The 24163-nt window shown below is 45.4% G+C and overlaps 1 protein-coding gene across 1 annotated transcript in view; it reads right to left on the bottom strand.

The window, feature by feature from the left end:
• The window catches only part of MANBA (mannosidase beta), a 907503-nt gene that overhangs the window by 449530 nt on the left and 433810 nt on the right, over nt 1-24163 (bottom strand). Inside the window, exon 7 of the mRNA XM_069630691.1 lies at nt 14265-14375. Coding sequence (XP_069486792.1) covers nt 14265-14375 — 111 coding nt within the window. The remainder of the gene's footprint in view (nt 1-14264; nt 14376-24163) is intronic.

Genomic DNA, 24163 nt, shown 5'->3' on the forward strand with positions numbered 1-24163 from the left:
AAAGGTGAGCGGGGTTCCGCCAAAGACATTCTTTTACTTACCGCAAGACACTTACTCAGAAATTTACCGCTCGAGGCAGCGCTGGTCACCATCCTACGTTAGACATTTGCGGCAAGGCGCCGCAACTGCAAAGAAGATAGAGAACTATTGGTTAATTACATTTGGAAGAATATTACTTGCTAGACAGTGCTTGGTACAAACTGACTCTTACCTAAGCGCTACCTTCATCCATCGAGGCAAACTCACTCCTTGGATCACGCTGCAAGGGAAAAGGTATGAAAGGAGCAAGAGTGAATTAACAGACATTTGAACTCTAAAAGAACTATACATTCAGTTTACACACTACTTACCTCGGAGTCATTGTTGTCTGGAACTCTGCCAAATACCTTCGGATCCGTGAAGTAACTGAACTTCTACACTCCCCTGCACTCCACGCAGGATGGAGAGTTCATCCTTCCAAACAATAAGGTGAGACTTTATGAAGGGGAATACTGGAAGTTTTCAGGGAAAATAGTGTTAGTGCAACCTCTCTACCACTGGTGGCTAATCCCCTTTACTGCTTTTAGGAAAATATTCCTGCGGGCCAGGCAGACGAAACTGAGTGGGCAAGTGCAGTCGATCATCACTTCGCTACGAGTCACACTGGTGGAGACCGCAGCAGTCCAGCTTCGTTCGACACCCCTGTGGAATCCAGGTGAGTGTAACAGAACGCAAAGCCTTACTACAAATCTCCACCCGGGCGTTATGGAGACCTCAGAGACTGACCAATTAGCCCAACTACTGGGAGAACTAAGGGCTGAAGTGCATTCCGCCCGTCAAGAGACTAATGCTCTCAGGAGAGAACTGATTGTGGCAAAAGAACGTACGGATGATCTTGCCAGGCAATTACTTCAAGCTCAAGCTGGTCACACACCTTTACCTGGACTCGGGGGAGCTTCTGCCCAAGCTCAATCAAGTAATCCAGTGCAAGTAATTTTACCAGGGACAGTTCCTTTAGCACCTCCAGAACGCTTTGCGGGGGACCCCAAAAGGTTTGCCGTGTTTATGAACCAGTGCCGCCTGCATTTTTATGTAGACCTGGAGCCTTTCCGAATGATCAAGCAAAGGTAGCCTTTGTACTATCGTATCTCAGCGGCAATGCAGCCGATTGGTCTATTCCACTAGTCAACCAGGATGACCCTCTTATTCGGGATTTTCAGGGTTTTCAACTAAGCATGGAAAGACTATTTGCCCGACATTCCCAAGGCCAAGCTTGGGATAACAAACTTTTGTCCTTGCGTCAGGGTCACCAGGATCTGCTGACCTACATCGCAACCTTCAATAGGTTGGTGGTAGAAACCGGATGGCCAGAGGTCAAGCGGATTACGCTATTTCATCGTGGGCTACAAGGTGAACTAAAAGAAGTTTTGGCGCAAGTAGTGAACCCACCTCAAGATTGTGCTGAATACATAGACCTGGTTGTCCAGTTGGATCACAGACTTCAAAATCGGAAGGCTGATTGGGCTAGATTCGAGAATTGAGTATTGGTAAGACCTAAGGACAACGTCACCCCCAAAGGAACTGATGTATCTGAACCCATGCAAATTGGGGCGGTTAAAGGACCTTTGACTCAAAAAGAAAGGGACAAGAGGCGGCAGTTACAATTGTGTTTGTATTGTGGAACCTCGGGGCATTTTTTATGGGATTGCCCAGTGAAACCACCTAAGAAGGTGGTAGGAGTCGCCGACAAAGTCAATATGGAATCAGAGCCGAAAAACGACCACGCCCGACAAGCGTAGAGGTCCGCTTGCAGAGCATGAAGAAGGACACTCAGACCTCCCACCTAATTATACCAATGGTCCTTATAGATCAAAGGCAACCATCTCGTATGCATGCCGTGAGAGCATACATAGATCGCGGAGCCATAGGAAACTACATGGATCAAGAATTGGCTACAAGGATGAACCTGCCTCTTTGCAAAAAACCCACAACTGATGTAATCACCACCGTCGATGGGACCGAAATAGCTTCTGGTCCAGTAACTCATTCAACTTTGGAGATGACACTGTTGGGTCAAGATGGGAATCGAGAGAGCATTTTGTTTGACTTAATCAAGGCCCCACAGTTCCAAATAATTCTGGGAATGCCATGGTTGGAAACTCATAATCCTTGTATTGACTGGCGAGAAAAGAGAGTGACCTTCTCGGATTGTGCACACACTTGTTACCATGAAAGAACTTTGATCAAAAGACTGGCTACGGTCACGAATCCGATAACTCAGTTACCCCAGGAATACCAGGAATTTCAGGATGTTTTCCAGAAAGACCAAGCAAACATGTTACCACCCCACATATCATATGATTGCCAGATCAACCTCCTACCTGGTGCTCAAATTCCATGCAGCAGAATCTATGCCCTCACTGAACCCGAAAATCTTCATTTAAGGCAATATTTGGATCAATACCTCGCTAATGGCTTCATTTGCCAGTCCAAGTCTCCGGCAGCATCGTCTTTATTCTTCGTCCCTAAAAAGGAAGGTGACCTTAGGACTTGTATTGACTATCGCGCATTAAACCAAATAACGGTAAAAAACCGATACCCGTTGCCCCTGATCCCAGAACTACTGGAACAAGTAAAGGATGCTCATATCTACACTAAGTTGGACCTACGAGGGGCGTATCATCTGGTACGAGTGAAAAAAGGTGACGAATGGAAGACTGCCTTCTGTACCAAATACGGATTGTTCGAATACCAGGTGATGCCTTTCGGGCTTTGCAACGTGCCGGCAGCCTTCCAGTATTTTATGAACGATGTCCTTCACAAACTCAGACATCTGTGTTGTTGTATACATAGATGACATCTTAGTATACTCTTCATCTGAATCAGACCATGTGAAGCACGTTCGTGCTGTACTAGAAAAACTATGCCAGCATAAATTATATGCGAAATTGGAAAAGTGTGTTTTTCATACTTCGGAAGTTGAATTCCTTGGATTTATCCTGACCCTAAATGGAGTTCGAATGGATTAACGAAAGGTGGATGCAATCCTCAAGTGGCCCTCACCTACCTCGATTAAAGGGGTACAGAGTATGCTTGGATTTGCGAACTTTTACCGCAGATTCATTCCTGATTTTTCACATCTTGCACACCCCATGATGGCTCTTTTGTGGAAAAATAAACGCTTCCAGTGGACAGAAGAAGCTGAAAAGGCCTTCCAAGACCTAAAACAGAAATTTACTTCAGCTCCTGTTTTAGAGCACCCACGTCCAGAACTTCCGTACATGGTTGAAACTGATGCATTCAGCCTAGCCATGGGAGCTGTCCTTTCCCAAAAGGGTCCTGAAATTGGTCAACTTCACCCGGTGGCGTTCTGGTCACGGAAATTTTCAGCACCAGAGTTAAACTATGCAGTTACCGACAAGGAACTACTGGCCATCAAGTCGGCGTTCAAAGCCTGGCGGCATTATCTTCTCGGAGCTCGACACACCATCACTGTAATCACAGATCACAGGAACTTACAATATTTAAAGACAGCCAAGGCTCAATCGTCACGCCAACTTAGATGGGCCTTATTCTTTGCGGAATATGATTTCGTGATTACTTACCGACCAGGTTGTCGAAATGGCAAAGCAGATGCCTTATCTCATATTGGAATGGGAGAAGCATATTCAAATCCAGAACCAGTACCCATAATTTCGGAGAGAAGAATTCGTGGTATAACCACTCTACAGACTCTGGACAACATCCATAAAAAGATTCAACAGCTTTTCTACCCTGCAGCCTTACAAAGCTGATTGAACAAAGGCAAAGATTATTCAGTCACCGATCACCTACCATACTATCAAGGGTGTCTTTACCTACCAAATAAACAATTACAAGAACATGTTATCTCCAATTACCATGAGTCTTTGATAGAAGGGCATCCTGGGATCGCTAAAACCGAGGCCAAGATCAAAAGACAATTCTGGTGGCCTACTTGGCGGAAAGACATTAAGTCATTTGTACTGTCTTGCGGTATTTGCGCCCAAAATAAGACCCAGAAAAGGAAACCAGCAGGCCTATTACAACCTTTGGACATTCCGCCTACGCCTTGGCATACCTTATCCCTTGACTTTATTACTGACCTTCCCCCATGTAATGGGTATAACACCATCCTAGTTATAGTGGATCTTTTTTCCAAAATGGCTCATTTCATTCCATTGAAGGGTCTACCTTCAGCCTCGACCAAGGAATTTCTAGAACATATCGTTCGAATACATGGATTCCCTTCCGTATTGGTTTCCGACCTGGGAAGTCAGTTCATTTCTCAGTTTTGGAGGAAGTTTGCCCAAATTGACGTTAGATTATCAACCAGCCACCATCCTCAAACCGATGGTCAAACTGAGAGGACCAATCAGACAATAGAGCAATACCTACGGTGCATGTTACACCAAACCGAAGGCAATTGGAAAGACATTTTGTGGATATCTGAATATGCATACAACAACTCATTGCACTCAGGAACAGGACAAAATCCATTTTATACTATATATGGGCGACATCCTCGAACCTCTGAACTCAATTCGCCCCAACACTTAGAGATGCCCGCCGTGAACCATCTACATGCTACTATTACACAAGCTTTTAAAAAGGCAACTGAACATTTGAAACAGGCTAAAGAGAGATACAAGAAAACCGCAGATTAACACAGAAGCGAAGCTGCGAAATATCAGATAGGAGACCAAGTGTGGCTGGATTCAAGACACATACCTTTAAAGGGTCTCGAACCTTTAACCCCAAGTATTTGGGACCTTACACTATTAAAGCCATTATTAATCCGTGGCCGTCAAATTGGAGTTACCGTCAAATATGCGAATTCACCTAGTCTTTCATGTTTCACTTCTAAAGCCAGTACAACCAGGGACAAGGCTAACTAAACCACCTAACCCCATCCTAATAGACAGGGAACCAGAATATGAAGTAAAGAATATTTTGGACTCAAAAATAGTCAAATCAAGACTTTTTTATCTGGTTGACTGGAAAGGTTATGGTCCACAAGAAAGGTCATGGGAACCAAGTGACAATATTCATGCACCTCGATTGGTGAAAAGGTTCCACCAGAATTTCCCAGACAAACCGGGACCAGTGAGGAGAACAGCCTTGGGGGGGGGGGGGTGCTGTCACAATGCCTGCCCCCAGACATCCAGAACAGGTCCATCTGTCCAGGGAACAGGCACCCAAGAAGACACAGGAATTCCCAAAACCCTGCCTAGGGGCTATATGGGTTCAGTCCTGGCGCCGTAGGCGCCAGGCTCATATTGCCAACTTTAAACTATGCAGGTCATCCTGCAAATAACTCATGTACAGGCCATTGTGAGGCCATGAAGGGACTACTTTCCTTTAGGAACTATTTTGCTGCTTGGGTGTGATACTGGAACTTCTTACCTGGGAACTACTTTTTTGATGCTATTTAAACCACGCCCGAAGAGCAGCACACGCTTTGCGTTACTCTGCATCTTAGCAGCGTAACACTCACCGTGTCTACAGTCCAGCATCCAGTATACAGCCACACCCGTCTTGTGTCCGGAGCCGATCCTAGAGAAAAGGAAAGAAGAAGAGAAGGGTAGAACAAGGAGATTTCCATTTGGTCATCATCTTTTCCTGGAGCAGCCGCACCTGTGGATAAAGGAAAAAGACATTAAAATAAACCGCGTCGCATTGCCAGCTGCAGCGCCGTGCCATACTCACCTGTCTTCGGAGCATCTCAGTAACCCGGCACACTACCCGTTGAATCGCCGCCCGAAACACCAGCATCTGAAAAGACAAGAACAAACAAAAGGTGAGCGGGGTTCCGCCAAAGACATTCTTTTACTTACCGCAAGATACTTACTCGGAATTTTACCGCTCGAGGCAGCGCTGGTCACCATCCTATGTTAGACATTTTCGGCAAGGCGCCGCACCTGCAAAGAAGATAGAGAACTATTGGTTAATTACATTTGGAACAATATTACTTGCTAGACAGTGCTTGGTACAAACGGACTCTTACCTAAGCGCTACCTTCATCCATCGAGGTGAACGCACTCCTTGGATCACGCTGCAAGGGAAAAGGTATGAAAGGAGCAAGAGTGAATTAACAGACATTTGAACTCTAAAAGAACTATGCATTCGGTTTACACACTACTTACCTCAGAGTCATTGTTGTCTGGAACTCTGCCTAATACCTTCGGATCAGTGAAGTAACTGAACTTCTACGCGCCCCTGCACTCCACGCAGAATGGAGAGTTCATCCTTCCAAACAATAAGGTGAGACGTTATGAAGGGGAATACTGGAAGTTTTCAGGGAAAATAGTGTTAGTGCAACCTCTCTACCACGGGTGGCTAATCCCCTTTACTGCTTTTAGGAACATATTCCTGCGGGCCAGGCAGACGAAACTGAGTGGGCAAGTGCAGTCGATCATCACTTTGCTACGAGTCACACTGGTGGAGACCGCAGCAGTCCAGCTTTGTTTGACGCCCCTGTGGAATCCAGGTGAGCGTAACAATAGGCCATTAGCAATTGGAGTAGACTAGTGATTGTGCCTGCACACTGACAGGGGCTACGTGGTGGTGACCAGGGGTCCGTCCACATATCTCACCCAAGTCATCATCCACTAGCTCGCAGTGGGACCCCGTCCCTCGAGTCACCCGACTAAATATCCCCAAACAAGGTAGTGGACTTCATGACATCTCCCTCTTTTTTCTGATACCCTTGTGGGTCTGCCATGGAGTACCTGCTTAAATTAGTCGACAATGGCTTGAATCTTAGTCGCCCTATGTATGAACCAAAAGGGGTAAGGTTGCAGAGCCAGGAACTACCTCATAGCCCGAGATTTGTTTTCCTTGATTTGGGATAACCAGGTTAAAGGGGAATGGTCGGTGGATACGGTGAACTTCCTGCAACTGGGAAACACCCCTCTGATGCTTCACTCTGATCCTCTGGAATTCTATCTTGGAAGCAATTCGGACTGCTCCAAGTGTCGTACAGTTTCAAAAAGATGTGAAGACCTGGCTCTTCCAACAACAACTTGTTGTAACCTAGATTTTGGCTATCTTGTGTACACCCCCCATCCAAGTGTTATATTGTTCTAATTATTACACATTTCTACTTGATGACATCTTAACATTTGCTACCAATGTTTCGCTCTACCACCTGTACAGTGCTGAGTTGCTTCCAAGCTAGGTTTGTAATATAAAAATATATAATAATAAAAGAGGAGGGCAGAAATGTATCTTGCCAGTCCATGAATGTTGATGAACTTGTCCCCTCTTGGCATGGGGTATGCCTCCAAGCATGAGATTCCATTTTCCTTCCTCATATCTTTACAAAACCACCAATAACTACCTGGGTTAGTCACACAAACAATCAAAGTGAACAAATAGCTTTGTGAGGACTCCAGTTCCAGAATTTTCTTTAACTTGTCCTCCATGGCTTTCCGAAGGGCCTTGGACAGTCGTTAAGCTTGCAGTCGCACTGACCTGTCTGCAGGGGTTTCAAAACGATGTACAAAGTTGCACGCCCTGAGGGCCAATACACAAAGACAAAGTGAAGTGTCGAAAATAAGTTTGTAAGTCTTTGGTCTGTTCTGGTGTCAAGACCCTAGAGATCAGATAATGCCACTGCGCTCTCCCCTGAGATGTGCTATGAGACGCGGTTGTTCAGGTTCCTGCCAGGCCTTGTCCCAGTTGGTGGGGTAAACTTGTGAGGTCTTATGACAGCTGTCCTGCTGAACTTGGGGCATTAGTATTTGGTTAGGACTGGGCCAATTGGTTACAAACTTATTCTCGGAGGTTGGAAGTAGGACCAGCATGTGTCACGACCCACATCCAGAAGACCCCCTGGCAAGCCCATGGGCCAGGAAGGGTCTTGACTCGGGTCTCCACTAAACCCAGGCATCCTTGGCCTAGGCCTTCTTGGGGCCAGTCCTGGCGCGAAAGGCGCCAGGCTCATACTTGATAAAGGACTTGTGTTGGGAACTACTTTATTTCAGTGCCAGTCAACATGGAGGCATCCACATAGCTTGGCTCCTTGGAACCAAGCTATGCGGTATAGTATTTTTGGGTGTGGTACCATAGGAACTATTTAACCGGGACTACTTTCTTGAAACTATTTAAACCACACCCGACTGGGATAACACGCTTCGCATTACTTTGCAATTCTGCAACGTGACGCTCACCGTGTTCAGCTGCACCCGCAAACCTCGGAAGAACAGCATCTGTTAAGAAGGAAAAGGACATCGTTAGCAGAAGCAGCTTACCTGTAATTTCATTGTTGGCTGTCTACAGCTCTTGCGATCAGCATCCCGGAACCAGCGCTCCTCCCAGACCGTCGGATCTGCAAAAAAGGAAGAAACAAGGCATTAGACATTTCACAATTTAACAAACGGTGCCGAAAAGCTTACCTCGCAAGCCGCTCCTCGACCAGCATCGCCTCAGGAATTCCATGCACCGGGTGAGCACCGCGACCTGTGGGGAAGAAAAGACAACAGGTTAGCAAAAGGCAAGGCATCATAGCGCTGCGCATAGCGCCAACTCACCGCATCATGGCGCTCTAAATACGCCATTACTTACCAGCCAGACCCAATTCAGTCTATGCCACATATTGGACTTCCGCGCACCTAAGGAAGAGAAAAAGAGATTAGTTAGACCAAAAAAGGCATGCAAGGACAACGATATACCACAGCAATAAGACCTACCTGAAAGACTCAAAGCGGGCCGGCATTAGTGAAGTAACTTGATCGCAATGGCCCACCAAGCACAACGCGCCCCTGCCAAGAAGGCAGGACGGAGAGAACACCTGCATTAAAAACAAGGTGAGGAGAGGTCCAGAGAGGCTGCGGGTATACGGGGTGGTGGGGGGCTGTTTACCCCAGTTGCCCAGTCTTGAAAATTGCCCACCTGTATTCCAGGCAGAACCCTCCCGCTGGTCAACATGGGAACCGCAGAGAAGGATACCTGAGTCCCAACTGCTGGGTGGCGTCCCTGTGCAACCAGGTGAGCGTAACAGCATGTTATCACCTACATTGAACCTCCGTAGTTTGCCTTTTTGGCCATACAAGTGATTCTACTTCTCTTGGCTAATTTGTAGGTGTTGCTGTGCCACTCTTATTCTCTCCTGGTTCGTTTTCACAAATTCTAGTGCACCCGCTGCTGGGTCTTCCGGTCCTTTCTAACTCTCTTTCAGGAGACTAGATGGAAGTATAGTGAAAGAGAATGCCTGAGGAGCAGACGAACCTAAAGCAACAGAGAAAGCACATAGATTGGAGGCAAGTGAAGGGACAAAGAAAACCCAGAGAGTGCAGGAAGGCACAGAGAACAATCAAACATGTAAAATGGAGGAAGATGAAGTGTAAAAGAAAGCCCAGGATGTTGAGGAACGCAAAGTGAAATAGAAACTCTGAAAGTTGAGAAAGGTGCAGAAAAAAGAAAACCCAGAGTGTGGTGGAAGGAGGCAAGAAAGTGAAAACCTAGATAGCAGTGAAAGGAGGAGAGAAATAGAAGCCCAGAAAAGTGGAGGATGGTGAAAGATCAGAACACTAAAGAGAGAGAAGGGGGTAACTGGTGAAGCTTACTGCACATAGAGAAGATGAGTGGGGCACTTTAACCCGAGAGAAGCTAGGCCGAACCCCAGACCAAAGCAAGAACACAACCCCAGAACAGACGCTGGACAAAAGTCACTGGGTAGAAGTTTACATCTATTTCTTTCAAGACAATAACGGAGAAAATAATTTGCTGTGTGCATGGAACTAAACATTTAAATCCAGGCATTGGAATCTGAGCCCAACATCGGCCAAGAAGCATATCTGCTTGATGGTGCCCTCATACCCACACACTAGAAAGAATTATTAGCACAGATTGTATTCACTTTTACCAATGGTTGGGCCAAGCTTGCAAAATCTACCGGAGGCCCATGCCATATGCCAGAGTGCAGTTTTATGCCTGCATTACTCTAACCATATAGCCCGATTTTGCATAATTGAAGACAGAGAGAAAACCAATCCAGAAGAAACAAAAATAACCCTGCAATTCCGGCAGAGATAGCTAGAAGGAAGGGTGGGATATGTGATAAAGTGACCCCGTGATCATTATCACAAGGGCCTGGGAATGATCTGACTAGGTCCTCAAAGGCAAGGAAGACTCTTAAGAAAATGCCCAAAGACCAAATTCCCAAGCCATTCTGAAAGACCAAACGAATAAAGGCCAGCACCAAGGGCAGCAATGAAAGGGAGATTGGAGTGCAAATCTGGCTAGTTATAATATTAGAGAGATGAAGAGAGAAGATTCAAGCCTTGTGTGGTGGAACATACAGTTCTCAAGATAAGATTTTGATGTGGGAGTATTTTACTCCATATTTTTAAACTTTGACAGTAAATGTGATTTTAAGAGAGTAAAAATTACTTTTCTCCTTTGCAAGAGAGTAAAATTTATGTGACATCCAGCCGACATGTCAAAAAACCTGTATCGAAATCATTTCCATGCGGCAGCTTTATGCATTGTGATAGAATACACCTTTTATTATTTCTCTATGGTCTGGGGATTTGATCTCTCCAGTATGTATCTAAATGTTGAAAACACAAAAACCTAGTCAATTACAAAGTAGAGCAAAGATGAATTGTATTTTGTGTGTTGAGGTTCAATAGCAGAATTGTCTTTCGATGTTTAATGAAAGTCCTAATTTCCTGGATCTATTACTGCCTAATGATATGCCAATGTTATGATATAACAGTGCAGAGGGGTAAAGCCTCCATGCTAAATTCTATACCTAATCTCAAGGTCAAATGGCTATTTACATAGTGCTTTTGGCATCACAATTATCACCAAACTGAAGTCGGTACTCCTTTATCAACCTCGAAAGGATGAAAGGCTGAGTTGGCCTTGCCGGGATTCAAAACCTGCGACCTACAGATCACAAACAGATCGCAGCAACGAGTGCTGAGCCGGCTGAGCTATCTCATTGGTTAACATCCTTCAGAGGTGGGTAAACGGAGTATCGACTGAGGTATAATAAACACAGTGCCTAGATGTTGGATGAACCATGTATGAAGTGCTAAATAAAGTTAAACTCACAGTGACAACCAGTAAGACAGACACAAGTGATCACAGTTCAAGGGTGTGTATTGCACAATGAATGCTGCATGCAAGTTGGGAAAATGCCTAATCTAAACCTATATCTTAGATGGGAGCAAGCGTCGACCATCAAATGAAAAATAAGGCAGTCCTAGTGGAGTTGTGTCAAAATAAAAAGGGCCTATACTAAGAAACCTATTCCCAGCCCTCACAACTAATACAAAAAGGGGTGTGGGATAGCTCTCAAGAAAAGAAAGTAGTGGACTCAAATAATATATCAGGATGCAGTAGCCTGGGCCTCCCTTCCCCACGTTTTCACATGGGGTAAGATGGGAGCTTAGAGCACAGTACAGTCTCTGGCTTCTCCAGCACAAGGCGACAGTTCCAATGGCAGCTCTCAGGACACGCACAGGTTTTTCTAGCATGAGATGATAGTTCAGCTTTTAACCCTCAAGATTTCAGTTACCAGGGCCGTCGATGGCCAAGTCTCTTTTCATTTGAAAGTCTCTTGCCTTCGAGGAATGGACGTGTTCAAACAACAAAACAAAAGTTCCTTTAGCAAATGAAAGTTCTTTTCCAATGTTCGCTGGGTGATGGGTTCACCCCTGCCCCCCCATTCTGGGAACTGACCCTTCTCAATTGTTTATCACAGTTTCACTGGGGGGACTTCACCCCTGGGTCCTCCTCTTCTGGGCGCTGAACCTTCACGTATCATATTCCAAAATATATCACAATTTCTTTATCAATCAACTTTGGGTGACAGCTTCTACCCCGGGATCTCCCTTGGTCAGGCTCGGACCCCTCTTTACTGCTATCATCTTTCTCAAACTTGGGTAACAACTTTTCACCCTTGGATCCCCCCTCTGCCGGGCTTTGACCCCCTCGATTCTTAGCCTCCCTTCACCGAGTTTACTGTGGCTCTCGATCAGGGTGATGGTGGCTCACCCTTTTTATCCCCCTCTTCTGGGCGCAGACCCCTCTTTACTTTCAATGTTCTTTTTTTACACTGTTCAATGTTTGCGGGATTCACTTCCCTTTCTGTCACAGTGCTTGTACATCAAAGTCTTTAAATTGAACACGGATTTGGCTCGACCCCCTGTATGATCGACCTATTTCGATGGCTCTTCTACAGCCTTCTGGTAACTGTAGTTTCACTCAGATGGGGATCGACCATATATCAGATAATCATGAGCCTGAAATCATCTAGCTGGCGCCACTCCATAAAAAACCAGTGCATAAAAAAGGCCTTTACTCTGATGCTAGCTATTTCATTATGCTGCCAATGCTAGATATCAGCAGTAAACTCTTTGCTAAAGTATTATTAACAGAATTGAATAAATGGGTCGCAGAAAAAATGATCTTAAGCCCCCCAACAAACGGGTTTTAGAACTGGGTGTGGCACAATCCATAGTATATGGGCCTATGACTGCTGGTGGCAGAAGCAAGCCGCAGAGGGAACAGCTGCCTTTATCTATGTTTTGTGGACTATTTCTACGCCTTTGATAGTGTAAATCAAGGAAGATTGTGGGAAAAACAAAACAAATGTGGCATTGATCCAGGCTAGTTATTCTTTATTCAGGTATTATACACAAATACTAGTGTGGAAGTTCGAACATCACAGGATGCAGGGTTAACTGGTTCTAACAGGACAAATGTCGGTCTGAAACAAGGCTTTGTCCTTGCGCCCTCCATCTACAACCTGTATGTGTGTGACATGGGTAAAGAGTTTGAGAACTGCCTACATTTCCCCCCAAAGTTGTCTGATTATAGGCAAGAAAATGGGTTCAGGGTCAACCGTAAGAAAACAAAAGTAATGACAGTAGCATACATGAAACATCGCAGTCTCCCCTTTGCCTGATATATTGACAAATGCAAACTGGAGGCTTCTAATCTGTATCTCTACTTAGGTTGCAATGATTTATAACTATCCCGCAGCATCCCCGTTTAAAGAAATGATGTACACAAAGGTCATTGGGGGCTGGCAGGTGATGAAAAACTATGTAAAATCAAAATGTGGAGGTTCCGTGGAGGGCTTAATAGAGGTATACACAAAAAGTACAGAAAGTACCCAGCATATTATATGCTCTTGAAACTGCATCAGAGAGGAAAATCCGCTGGCTCAAGACACTGGACGGGAGGAAAGTACTGTGGTCTGTTTTGGTCTTACCTAAATCAGTCTGATGGAGGCAATTCAATTAGAACTGGGTTTAACTTCATTGTATATGTCTTGGAAGATTGCCTGTAGCAAGCTGTACATCAAGCTTATGTATGGGCGGCAGCATGGTGACACCTTCATGTCTATCATGTCAGACCATGTGCACTATTTGGAAGATGATAGTAGAGAATGGGGGAAAAATTCACCCTATGAGGAATTTAAAAGGGTTGCGTCTCAGCACTTAGCTGACTTGGGCATTGATATCCCAGAAATAAATGAACTTGGTATCTTTGAAAAATCACTTAAGAAGAAATCATTGGATTGGGATAGAATTAACAATATAGATGCCTTGACCAAAAAAAGATGCTACATGGAATACTCTGCTCAGGGTCATATGAGGGAGCCCCGCGAAGATACTTAACAAAACTTTACTGCTCTAAGCTTTGTTGTTTCATCACATGCTTGCGTTTGAATATTCAGCCTGTCCTAGAAGATACTGGTGCATGGCAGGAACTGGAACTAGAAAAATGTAAGCTCGAGGTGGAGACATCAAGACATACCCTGACAAACTGCCCCGAGTTAATGGAAAATTATTAGCGCGGGTATGGAGATATTTGCGCAATTGGCAAGGGTCTGGAAACTGATCAGTTGTGGTCAGCAATATATACTGCAGAGTCACTAGTCATCACGGCAGCAGACTATCATATTTGGTTAATAGTCCAAAAACGTATTGCAACATTGGGACAATACGGATGCAAATTAAATTGGAAAAATAAAATGATGAAAAATAGTTTTTGGTAGGGTTTAAAGATGTAGGAATTGAGGGTCTCTTAAATGAGATTGTATAACTAGGCACACATGTTATTAATTGTGATTCTATACTTTTAAGTATGTTTTCCTTTGTATTGTTGTTCTGTGAGGTGCAAAAAGCTAATCAGCTAAAAGCACAATAAAAAATAAACACAAAAAGCACAATGAAAACTGAACGTGTTGTCCAGGACAAGCACCACCTGCATTGAGAGGTAATGTATTAATCAAAATATGTTACCTTTGTTGATTTATCAATCCTGTATCCACCTTCAAAGATGAAAGACAAGTTCATGTTGTATCCGGATTGATTTCCATGCCCATTGGGCCACCATTTCTCCACTGTGACGTTCTAGGGCAAAAAAGATGGCAGATAATCGGGCATTACGTCCACTCAGCTTCATGGGATCACCCACTTCTCCGCCCATTCAACATTTACAAATTATTTTGTTCTGGTCTTTGGTTTAGAATGAAGGAAGCTAAACACTGAGGAGCTCAATTTGAATGGGGCGTAACGTTAATGAGAGTCGTAAAAGTCTTGCATAAGGCTTTTACGCCTTCCATTAATGTTATTCCCCAATTTAATTCAATTGTATGGTGGGGAGGAAGGGCAGATCGTAACTTGAGTTTCCGCCGCCTTTCTTCCTCTCTATCAGACAAACGCTCCAACATTTGCACCAGCATTAAGCTGCCTGACCCCATACAAACCCATTGCAAACAATGCCTGCCATGCTCTCTCACATGTGCGCATGGTAAGCAGTATTCACAATTGAAATTAAATGCTGCCCGACATGCAAGCATGTTGGGTCGAGTTCATTAGTAATTGTGAGCGATGCTTGCCATGCTTGCATGGCAAGCGGCGCTCACAATTAAAAGTAAATGCTGCCTGGCAGGCAAGCCTGCCAGACAGCATTTAATTGCATTTAATTTAAAAGACTTTACCCAGTTGTGGGCTCATTTGCATTAGGGACGTTGTTTTGCTTTTGCTTGGCCACATGTAGGGACCTCAAAATTACGTCCCCCTAGACCCTAATAAAACAAGTTGTTGGACTCGGATAGTCAAGAAATCACACTTAGACCACTAATTATAAAGAAAAAATTGCTTGTTTTAGGCCCCTTATTCTCTCTCTATACATGCACACATAATATACAGTCAATTACACATAAACATAGAAAAAGAGCTTCACCGTTAATATGGTTGCAGAAGAAGCCTTCATCTCAGCCACCACAACACTGCTTAGTCCGAGAGCAGGTAGGCAGAGAGATAACTCGTACTAACGGGGTCTGTAGCGGAGCGTCCTCCCTCTCAGCGAGACTCCATTACCCGGGGGTTCAGTTCTATCTGTCTTCCAAGAGGAATATCTCGTCTCTTTATGGGGGAATCCCCGCCCCTCATAGGTTACCAGACTGCCCTCGGCCGAAGAGTAGACAATAAGCATGAGAAGCCAGGTTGCAAAATTTCAGTTAGAAGTGGAAAAACCCAGCTTCTCCTCCTTGCCTTCTTTCCCAATACCCCTTATCAATGCACCTGCAGAATGCTCCAACTCCCTTTCTGGCTCGTCCTTCGGCGGACAATATAACAACTATGATATGATATGATATGATATGGCATTTGTAACGCGCCTATACACAAGTGTTTCAAGGCGCGACGAGGCAGGGGGGGGAACAAGGGGAAGACAGACAACGATCCTACTAGGCCAGGTGTCATTCAGATCGCGCAAGTGCAGGGGTGGGGGGAAGGGAAAAGTGCATGGGGGAAAGGGAGAGGGGAAAGTGCAGTACAGGGTTATAAGCATACAGCATACAGGATAAATAACAAGGGCCAGCTGGTGGCAAGTGCGAGGTAAGTGCAAACAAGTGCTGGGAAGGGGGGCTGTATGGATACAGACACAGTCCCGTAGTGCAGGGGTTGCCGTGGAGGCAGTGCAGGGGAGAGTGGCTGGGCCGAGAACGGTGAATGGCCCAGTTGCAGATTCAGTGCAGTTTCAGTAGTATTAGCAGGGGAGAGGGGGAGAGAAAGCGGAGGCAAAGAGGAAGGTTTTGAGGTGCTTCCGGAACCGGAGGTGGTTCTCCTCAAGTTTCAGGGAGGTAGGAAGGCTGTTCCAGAGGGAGGCCCCTGCAGTGGAAAGAGATCTGCCCCAACTCGTTGTTTGGAGAAGCGGCTGACCCTGAGGGAGGCGGATGGGCGAAGAGCTCGAGAAGGAAGATATTTAGGAAGAGAGAGTTGAGGGTATTTTGGCCCAAGGCCCCAGACGGCCTTGTGGACAATGCAGAGGGTTTTGAACTTGATCCTCGCAGTCACTGGGAGCCAGTGTAGTGATTTCAGTCCTGGAGAGATACGGTCCCTGGGCTTGAGGCCAAGGACAAGTCTTGCAGTCCTGTTCTGGATGAGTTGCAAAGGGCGGAGAGTAGAGGCGGGCAGATTAAGATAGAGGCTGTTACAGTAGTCCAGCTTAGAGAGAACCAGGGCTCTAGAGACAGTGAGCTTCTGGGGGAAGGAGAGGAAAGGAAGGATACCTCTGAGGAGGTGTAGCTGGTAGTGTGACTTCTTAGATACGTCGGATATGTGAGGAGAGAAGGAGAGTGTGGAGTCGAAGATGACCCCAAGGTTTTTTGCCTTGCAGGTAGGAGTAGGAAGAGGGCCCAGAGAGGCCGGCCAGAGAGCAGCAGGGAAGGAGGGAGTGGGAGTGCCGATGAGTAGAATCTCAGTCTTACTGGCATTAACTATTCTCCACAGTTAGTTCAGCTGACCTCCTTATGTCAAGGATCCTTATGTTAGGCAAGGGCCTCCGCTGCAGAAATGCACGTCTACTTACTGATCCACCGATAACTTAGGCTTTTATTGCAGTAATGGAAGGTCCAAAATGGCCGCGCATCGGCACCATGTTCTTTTAGCTCATTTTTCGCTTACGCACTACACTCCATCCCTTGGATCATCAACCAACAAAAAACAATGGCCGAAAAGATGGTTCCCAAAACCCTCGGAACATCCTCCAGAAATATGGAATACATGAAATACAACAACAACAAATCAAAATAACTAAAACCCCCAAAAGCCAAATGACAACGGAACGCAATGCCTCGGAATCCATGCAAACAATTGACCCCACCAGTTCCCATCCTGATCTTGAGTGACCTGGGCAATAAGACCTGTCAAGCCACCAATATGCTTTTCAATGGAACAGGAATAATCCTCCAAATTAAAGCAACACATCCCTTCTACTGCATCACAACCTAAATTATGCTTCAAAAACAAATAATCAATAGCAGCCTTATTTTGCAAAATACCCTTTCTAAAATGTCTATTATCTATCAACAACTGTGCTAAAGCTTGCAAAGTCTCATTAAGCCCTTTCACTACCAAGCAAGCTAGTTTAATCATGGTTTTATATCCCCCTGCTGCCAGACCCCAAATCCCCACTAACGAAATGGCTAACGCCAAGACTTCAGCTTCAGACAATAAATGCACATCAGAATTACAATCGGGTGACAGGGCGGTATTATGAACAGATCTTACAGACCGCCGAATAGCAGGCTGCAAAGGAAACATCATTAAGCCAAGACGAGTTAAAGCACAGGAGCCACCCGAAATGTTAGCAGGAATATATGAATAGGTATAGTTCCCACATGAAAATAACCAACCCGAAGGATGTTTCACATGATACAGGTGACTGGCAGTCAAAACAGTAAAATGACACAATATGTTATTGGATACATCAACACAAACACGTGGTGGTCGCGTACTTAAGCACTGCTCAAAACCAGTTCTTCCCTCATTTTTGTTCAAATGGAGCTGTTGACATTTACCGATATAGTTTGGATCACAAGTCATTTGATAACAAACATCAGCAGGAGCGATATTGTAAGTGATAATGCAAGTCATGTTCTTCCATCTGTGGTCTGTGTCCGCACAGAACATACAATACTCAAACTGAAAAAGAACTTCGTACATCAGAATTCTCTACCAGAGAATCCTCATGCAAAACCCTGAATAGATGTCACAATACCAGGGTAGGCGTTGGTATAGCCACAAGGCAGGTGGAAATCAGATTAACGGAATCGTGCACATCAGCCAGACCGAAATGTGAGATATTCAATACGCGTCGAGTCAGGTAGATCCATATATTCTCAGGTTGCTCGACTACGGCCGAATAGCCATGCTCCACAAAGGACAAAGAGACCGCAGAAGGGTGCAAGGCATTATGCTTACACCCTCGTCATTTCCTCAAGGCACGATGACATGCTGCAATGGATGCGTCATCAGGTGCAAAGGTGATAGTAGCAGTGTCAGTCTTCATCCAAATTCCAGATTCCATCTGTAGAATGGAGACATTTGCCATCTCTTCTAGCATGTCCCAGACCCTCCCGAAGACACTCCACTGCACTCAGGACATAAAAAAAAATCAGAATTCAAAAACAAGACATCAGCAGTGTACATCATTTGCGTAAATAACATTTGTCAGCAGGAATTTGAATCCATTTTCTTTTCCCAGGTTCCATCACAAGAACCACTTGATCCTCTCCTGACGCAGGACTGGCGGACCATTAGGTTTGTCTACCCACACCTTGGCAACCAAAACCATTGTATCTGATGAGTCAAAACCCTTGTCCACACGAGTTGTGACTACCGTGGCCAGCTCCCCTTTCTTCGCCATGGACACTTTCACAGGTACCAGTATCAGCTGTGCCACCCTATCTCTCTTATGGATGGGCAACATATTTTCTCCACTATTCATAAGAATTACCTTGATCTCTCCTTGCATCCACAATGCCTTGCAACACCTGAATTCCTCTCAGGGCTAGTCCAGATCTAGGGGCAATTAACCCCATATGTTCAGGAGGAATCCCACTCTCAATCACAATAACGATGCTGGGCTCAAGTCGGATTTCTTCCCTCGCATTTAAATCCACCCGAGCAGACAGAGGGGTGTCTCGATAAGGAGTCAATGCCCCAGGAGACATTTTCCCAGTGCAAAAGAGTTTCCATAGCTCTGTTAGGTTTGCATTGTAAGGTTGGAATTAACATACGCATCAATGGAGTCTCATCATTCGCAATGGGATGGTTGTTGAGGATCTGAACCACACCCAGCACATGCTCTCGCCACCCGTTCAGGGTGCCCTTGCCAGTTTTGCACAACTGTTCTTTCAATAATTCATTCATCCTCTCAATTAGCCCAAAGCATCAGGGTGATATGGGACATGAGAGATCCATTCAATATCTTTTTCCTGACAACTGTCCAAAACAAACTTCCCCTTGAAGTGTGACCCATTATCACTTTGAATCTGTAAGGGGACTCCATAATACACAGCCACTTGGTCTAACAATTTAATCGTGTTCAATTGGGTGGATCTTTTGCATGCCAACACCATTAAGTAACTGGAACATGTGTCCACAATGGTACACGCATATTGACATCCTTGGCTAATGGGCATGGGACCGATATAATCGATCTGCCGAATCTGTCCGGGCAATTTACCCTGTTTCAACGTGCCATGAATTATATGTAGAATAGATCTTTGCTTCTGGGGTTGACACACGGGACATTATAAAATCACTGTTTTCACAATCTCTAATGGAAGGCTAATTCCCCTATCTTGCACCCACCTGATAGTAGCTTTTTCTCAGAGATGCCCACTCTTCTGGTGGGCCCATTTGGCAATCCCCTACAAATAATCTTCCTCAGCTCTTGTGTCCATGACCGAAATCTTAGCATATTCGTCTGCAACAGAATTGAACATCGTTCTAGTGAAAATGTTGCACAATGTGCATCTACATGATACACAGTTACTGCAGTATGCATTAGCATTTCAGTAATATCTTGCCACAGTTCCTTTCCCTGTACCTCTTTAGCATGAATCTTCAATCCATTCTTTTACCAGGTGGGCAGCCACACAACCAACACATTTGCAACGGACCACGAGTCTGTATAAATATAACAACACCCAGGCGTTTCTTGTTGCAAAGCCTGGTACACGGGCATATAATTCAGCAAATTGGATACTCTTCCCTTTTCCAGAGGTGGTCAAAACCTTCTTCGAAATGGGGTTATATCCTACAGGTTTCCAATGTCGCTCAACTCCCACATATTTGGCTGAACTATCAGTAAACCAGGCATGTTCAACTTGCTCACTTGTTAAAGCACCATAGGGGATTCCCCATTTGACTGGAGATTCATCAATTTTCCTTCGGTCCTCGGGATCCAGATCTACTAACGGAACCCCCGCCACTTGCTCGTGTAATTTTGTCACACCACCCTTTCCTGTTTTGGTAGATCTTGAATGTACCATTTGCATTTCACGATACTGGCCTCTTGCACATGCCCTATTTGATGTGTTTAGTGGAGCTCAGTACCCACTGCATGATCAGTATTTTCGGTCGGATTAATACATCATGATCCACTGTCATTTGTTCCGTATCCACGAGTGCCTGCTAAAATGCTAACAATTGTTTCTCAAAAGGAATATATCTGTCACCAGCATCAGGCAACTTCCGACTCCAAAATCCTAAGGGCACCCGCTTCCTGTCCTGTTTTTGCCACAAACTCCAGTTCGCATAGGTATCCTGTACAGATACATTTAGTTCCACCTCTCTGCCCCTCAACAACCATAAATCAAGCACTCTCTGTATGGTGTCTTTGACTAATTGAAATGCTCTATCTTGCTCCTCACCCCATTCAAAATTGAATTTCTTGCGCGTCACTTTGTTAAGGGGTGCCAGAATCTGCCCCAAATGTGGTATATGTTGTCTCCAGAATTCTAACAACCCATTAAACTGCGGATCTTGTTTCTTAGTCCTCAGAGTGGAAAACTCAAGGTTCTTTTGCTTGACTTTTGGCACCATTTTGCGATGCCGATTATGCCCCTGAATCCCCAGAAAAATCACGGTCTCTGCCGGACCTTGGGGTTTGGCCTAATTCATTTCCCACCCTTCCTTCCGTAGTCCTTCGATGATGAGATCTAGGCGCACTTGCACGCTATGCTCGTCTTTTCCCTGTATCAAAATGTCGTCGATAAAATGCACAATTTGCAAATCCGGTTTGCATAGAATTTATCCAAATGTTCAGCCACCAGCCGGTGACAGATTGTCAGGCTATGCATGTATCTTTTATCCTCACCTGGTATCCACAGGGACGCCACCCAGCCAGGTTACTCGCTGATATGCTTCTCAGCTTTGCCCTGATGTGGTCTGCGGGGAAGGTTCTGCCTGAAAATACAGGAGGACTGTATTCAAGACTGACCGACTGGGGTAAGTATCCTCCCTCTACCCCCATATGATTTCAGTCCCTCTGGCGCCCTTTCCTCACCTTGTGGTAGAATTAGGCGTGCTCTCCGTCCTGCCTTCTTTGCAGGGGCGCGTTGTCTTTCATGGGCGAGTGCGGTCCAGTTACTTCATTGACGCCGGCCCGTTTGATATTGTTCAGGTAGGTTTTATTGCTGTTCTTTAGTTTTGTTGCTATCCTGCATGCCTTTCTTTGTTTAAAATGTCTCTTTTTTCTCCCTTATGTGTGCAGAGCTTCAGCGCCGCGAACTGGCTTGGTTGAGCCCCGCTGGTAAATGATGGCGCATTAAGAGCGCTATGATGCGGTAAGTAAGCGCTATGCGCAGCGCTGCGAAGTCTTGCCTTTGCTAGCTTGTGTTTTCCTTCCTTGTAGGTCGTGGTGTTCTTCAGCACGAGTGGAATGTCCGGAGTGGTGCCAGCCGAGAGGCGACCAGCCAGGTAAGCCCTTTGAGCAGTTCGTAATTTGTAAATGTCTCTACTGCTTTCTTTAATGTTGCCTCTATCTTCCTCTTTCAGGTCATTCTGTCCGGGAGGCGTGCAGATTCGAGGAAGCTCTTCTCAGTAGCTGCGAGTGTTTAAAGATGATGACTGCAGGTAAAATGCTGCTGCTAATGATGTTCCTTTTGTCTCCTTGCAGGTTCTGCTTCTCCGAGGTTCGAGGGAATAGCTGGACACGGTGAGCGTCACGTTGCAAGCTGCAAAGTAATGCGAAGCGTGTTGTCTTGCTCGGGTGTGGTTTAAATAGCCCCAACAAAATAGTCCAAGTAAAGTAGTCCCTAGGCTACCACACCCAAAACACTAGACCGCATAGCTTGGTTCCTAAGAACCAAGCTATGTGGATGCCTCCATGTTGGCTGACAATACAATAAAGTAGTTCCCAAGCACATTGTTTTTCATGGTGTATGAGCCTGGCGCCATAGGCGCCAGGACTGGCCCCATGAGGGCTTTTGAAGAGGATGCCAGGCTCTAGAGGCCCGAGTCCTGACTCCACCTGGCCAATGGGTTTGCCAGAGGGGGTTTTGGGCGAGGGTTGTGACAGCACTCCCCCCTAAGGCCCCTCCCATGGTGTTCCTTCTGTCTGGCCCAGGTTTGGTTGGGAAGTTCCGATGGAATTTCCTGATTAGACGTGGTGCATGGATATTCTCACAGGGCTCCCAGGATCTATCTTGTGGTCCAAATCCTTTCCAATCGATGAGATAATATAGCTTGGTCCTAGAGTATTTAGAGTCCAAGATATCTTTGACTTCGAATTCTGGTTCTCCGTCAACAAGTATCGGCTTAGGTGGTGTCCCAATCCGTGTGCCGGGTTGCATTGGTTTCAGGAGGGACACATGGAATACCGGGTGGATGTGTAGATTAGGTGGTAAATCCAGTTTCACGGCTGCTGGGTTGATAATTGCCTTAATGGTATAGGGTCCTAAGAATCTGGAATGAAAGGTCCGGGTTCCCTTGATGGGTACGAATTTAGCGGCTAACCAAACTTTGTCTCCTACTTGATAATCAGGGGCCTTTTTCCGGTGTTGGTAGACGAATCTCTTTTGTTTTTCTTTGGCATGAATAAGGTGTTCCTTTGCCCTTTTGAAAGCCTGAGTAATGGGTAATGGTTGTGTGTAGAGTCTTTACCGCTGGCATTTCCAAGCTGCCTGGAAGGTCTAGTTCAGAGTTACGTGGATGTCTGCCATAAAGGGTATAGAAGGGCGTTTGTCCCGTGCTTGAATGCTAAGAATTGTTATATGCATATTCGGCTATCCATAGTAGGTCTTTCCAATTCCTTTGTTCGTGGTGCAGCATGCACCGTAAATATTGCTCGAGTGTCTGATTGGTTCTCTCGGTTTGGCCGTCCGTTTGGGGATGGTGACTGGTAGATAGCCAAATGTCGATCTGCACCATTGCACAACATTTCTTCCAGAAGTTTGAAACAAACTGGCTGCGTCGATCAGACAACAGAACCGAAGGGAAGCCATGTAGCTTAACCACACCCTCCAGGAACACTTTTGCTAAAGTGGCTGCATCTGGGAGGCCTTTGAGAGGAATAAAATGGGCCATCTTCGAGAATAAATCCACAACTACAAGGATGGTGTTGAACCCTTGGCTTGGAGGTAGATCAGTGATGAAGTCCAGGGAAAGAGTGTGCCATGGAACTGGAGGAATGTCCAATGGTTGTAGGAGACCAGATGGTTTTTGTTTCTGCGATTTATTTTGTGCGCAGACACCGCAGGACTGAATATACTGAATGATGTCCTTACAGCCAGGTTGGCCACCAAAGTTCTCTTTCACCTTAGCTAGGGTTTTGGCGATCCCAGGATGCCCTGCCATCAGTGAATCATGATAGTTTGAAATAATATGCTGTTGTAATTCCTTCTTGGGTACATATAGGCGATCCCTAAAAAAGGGTAGGTGGTCCTTGATGGTATATTGTTCTCCTTGAGTTTGCCATGCGAGGTAGGCATCAGGATTCATGGTCCGTTGGATTTCTTTTCGTAGTTCTGCTTGTGTTAAGGCTGTCGTGATACCCAAGAGCTTGTCTCCAAGTATAATAGGTACTGGGTCTGGAGTTGTATATACTATTTCATCTATGCCCATGCGAGATAAGGCATCCACCTTTCCGTTTCTGACTCCTGGTCGAAATGTGATTACATAATCATATTCGGCGAAAAAAAAAAGGGCCCACCGTAAATGGCGCGAGCACTGGGCCTTGGCTGTTTTGAGATATTGCAGTTTTCGGTGGTCTGTGATGACTGTAATGGTGTGTCTGGCCCCCAGAAGGTAGTGCCTCCAGGATTTAAAGGCGGATTTGATAGCCAGGAGTTCCTTGTCCATGATGGCATAATTAATCTCTGAGGTTAGAACTTTTTCAACCA

The sequence above is a fragment of the Ambystoma mexicanum genome, chromosome 6q, assembly GCF_040938575.1.
Source record: "Ambystoma mexicanum isolate Mex_15411 chromosome 6q, UKY_AmexF1_1, whole genome shotgun sequence".
In the NCBI taxonomy this organism is placed as follows: domain Eukaryota; kingdom Metazoa; phylum Chordata; class Amphibia; order Caudata; family Ambystomatidae; genus Ambystoma; species Ambystoma mexicanum.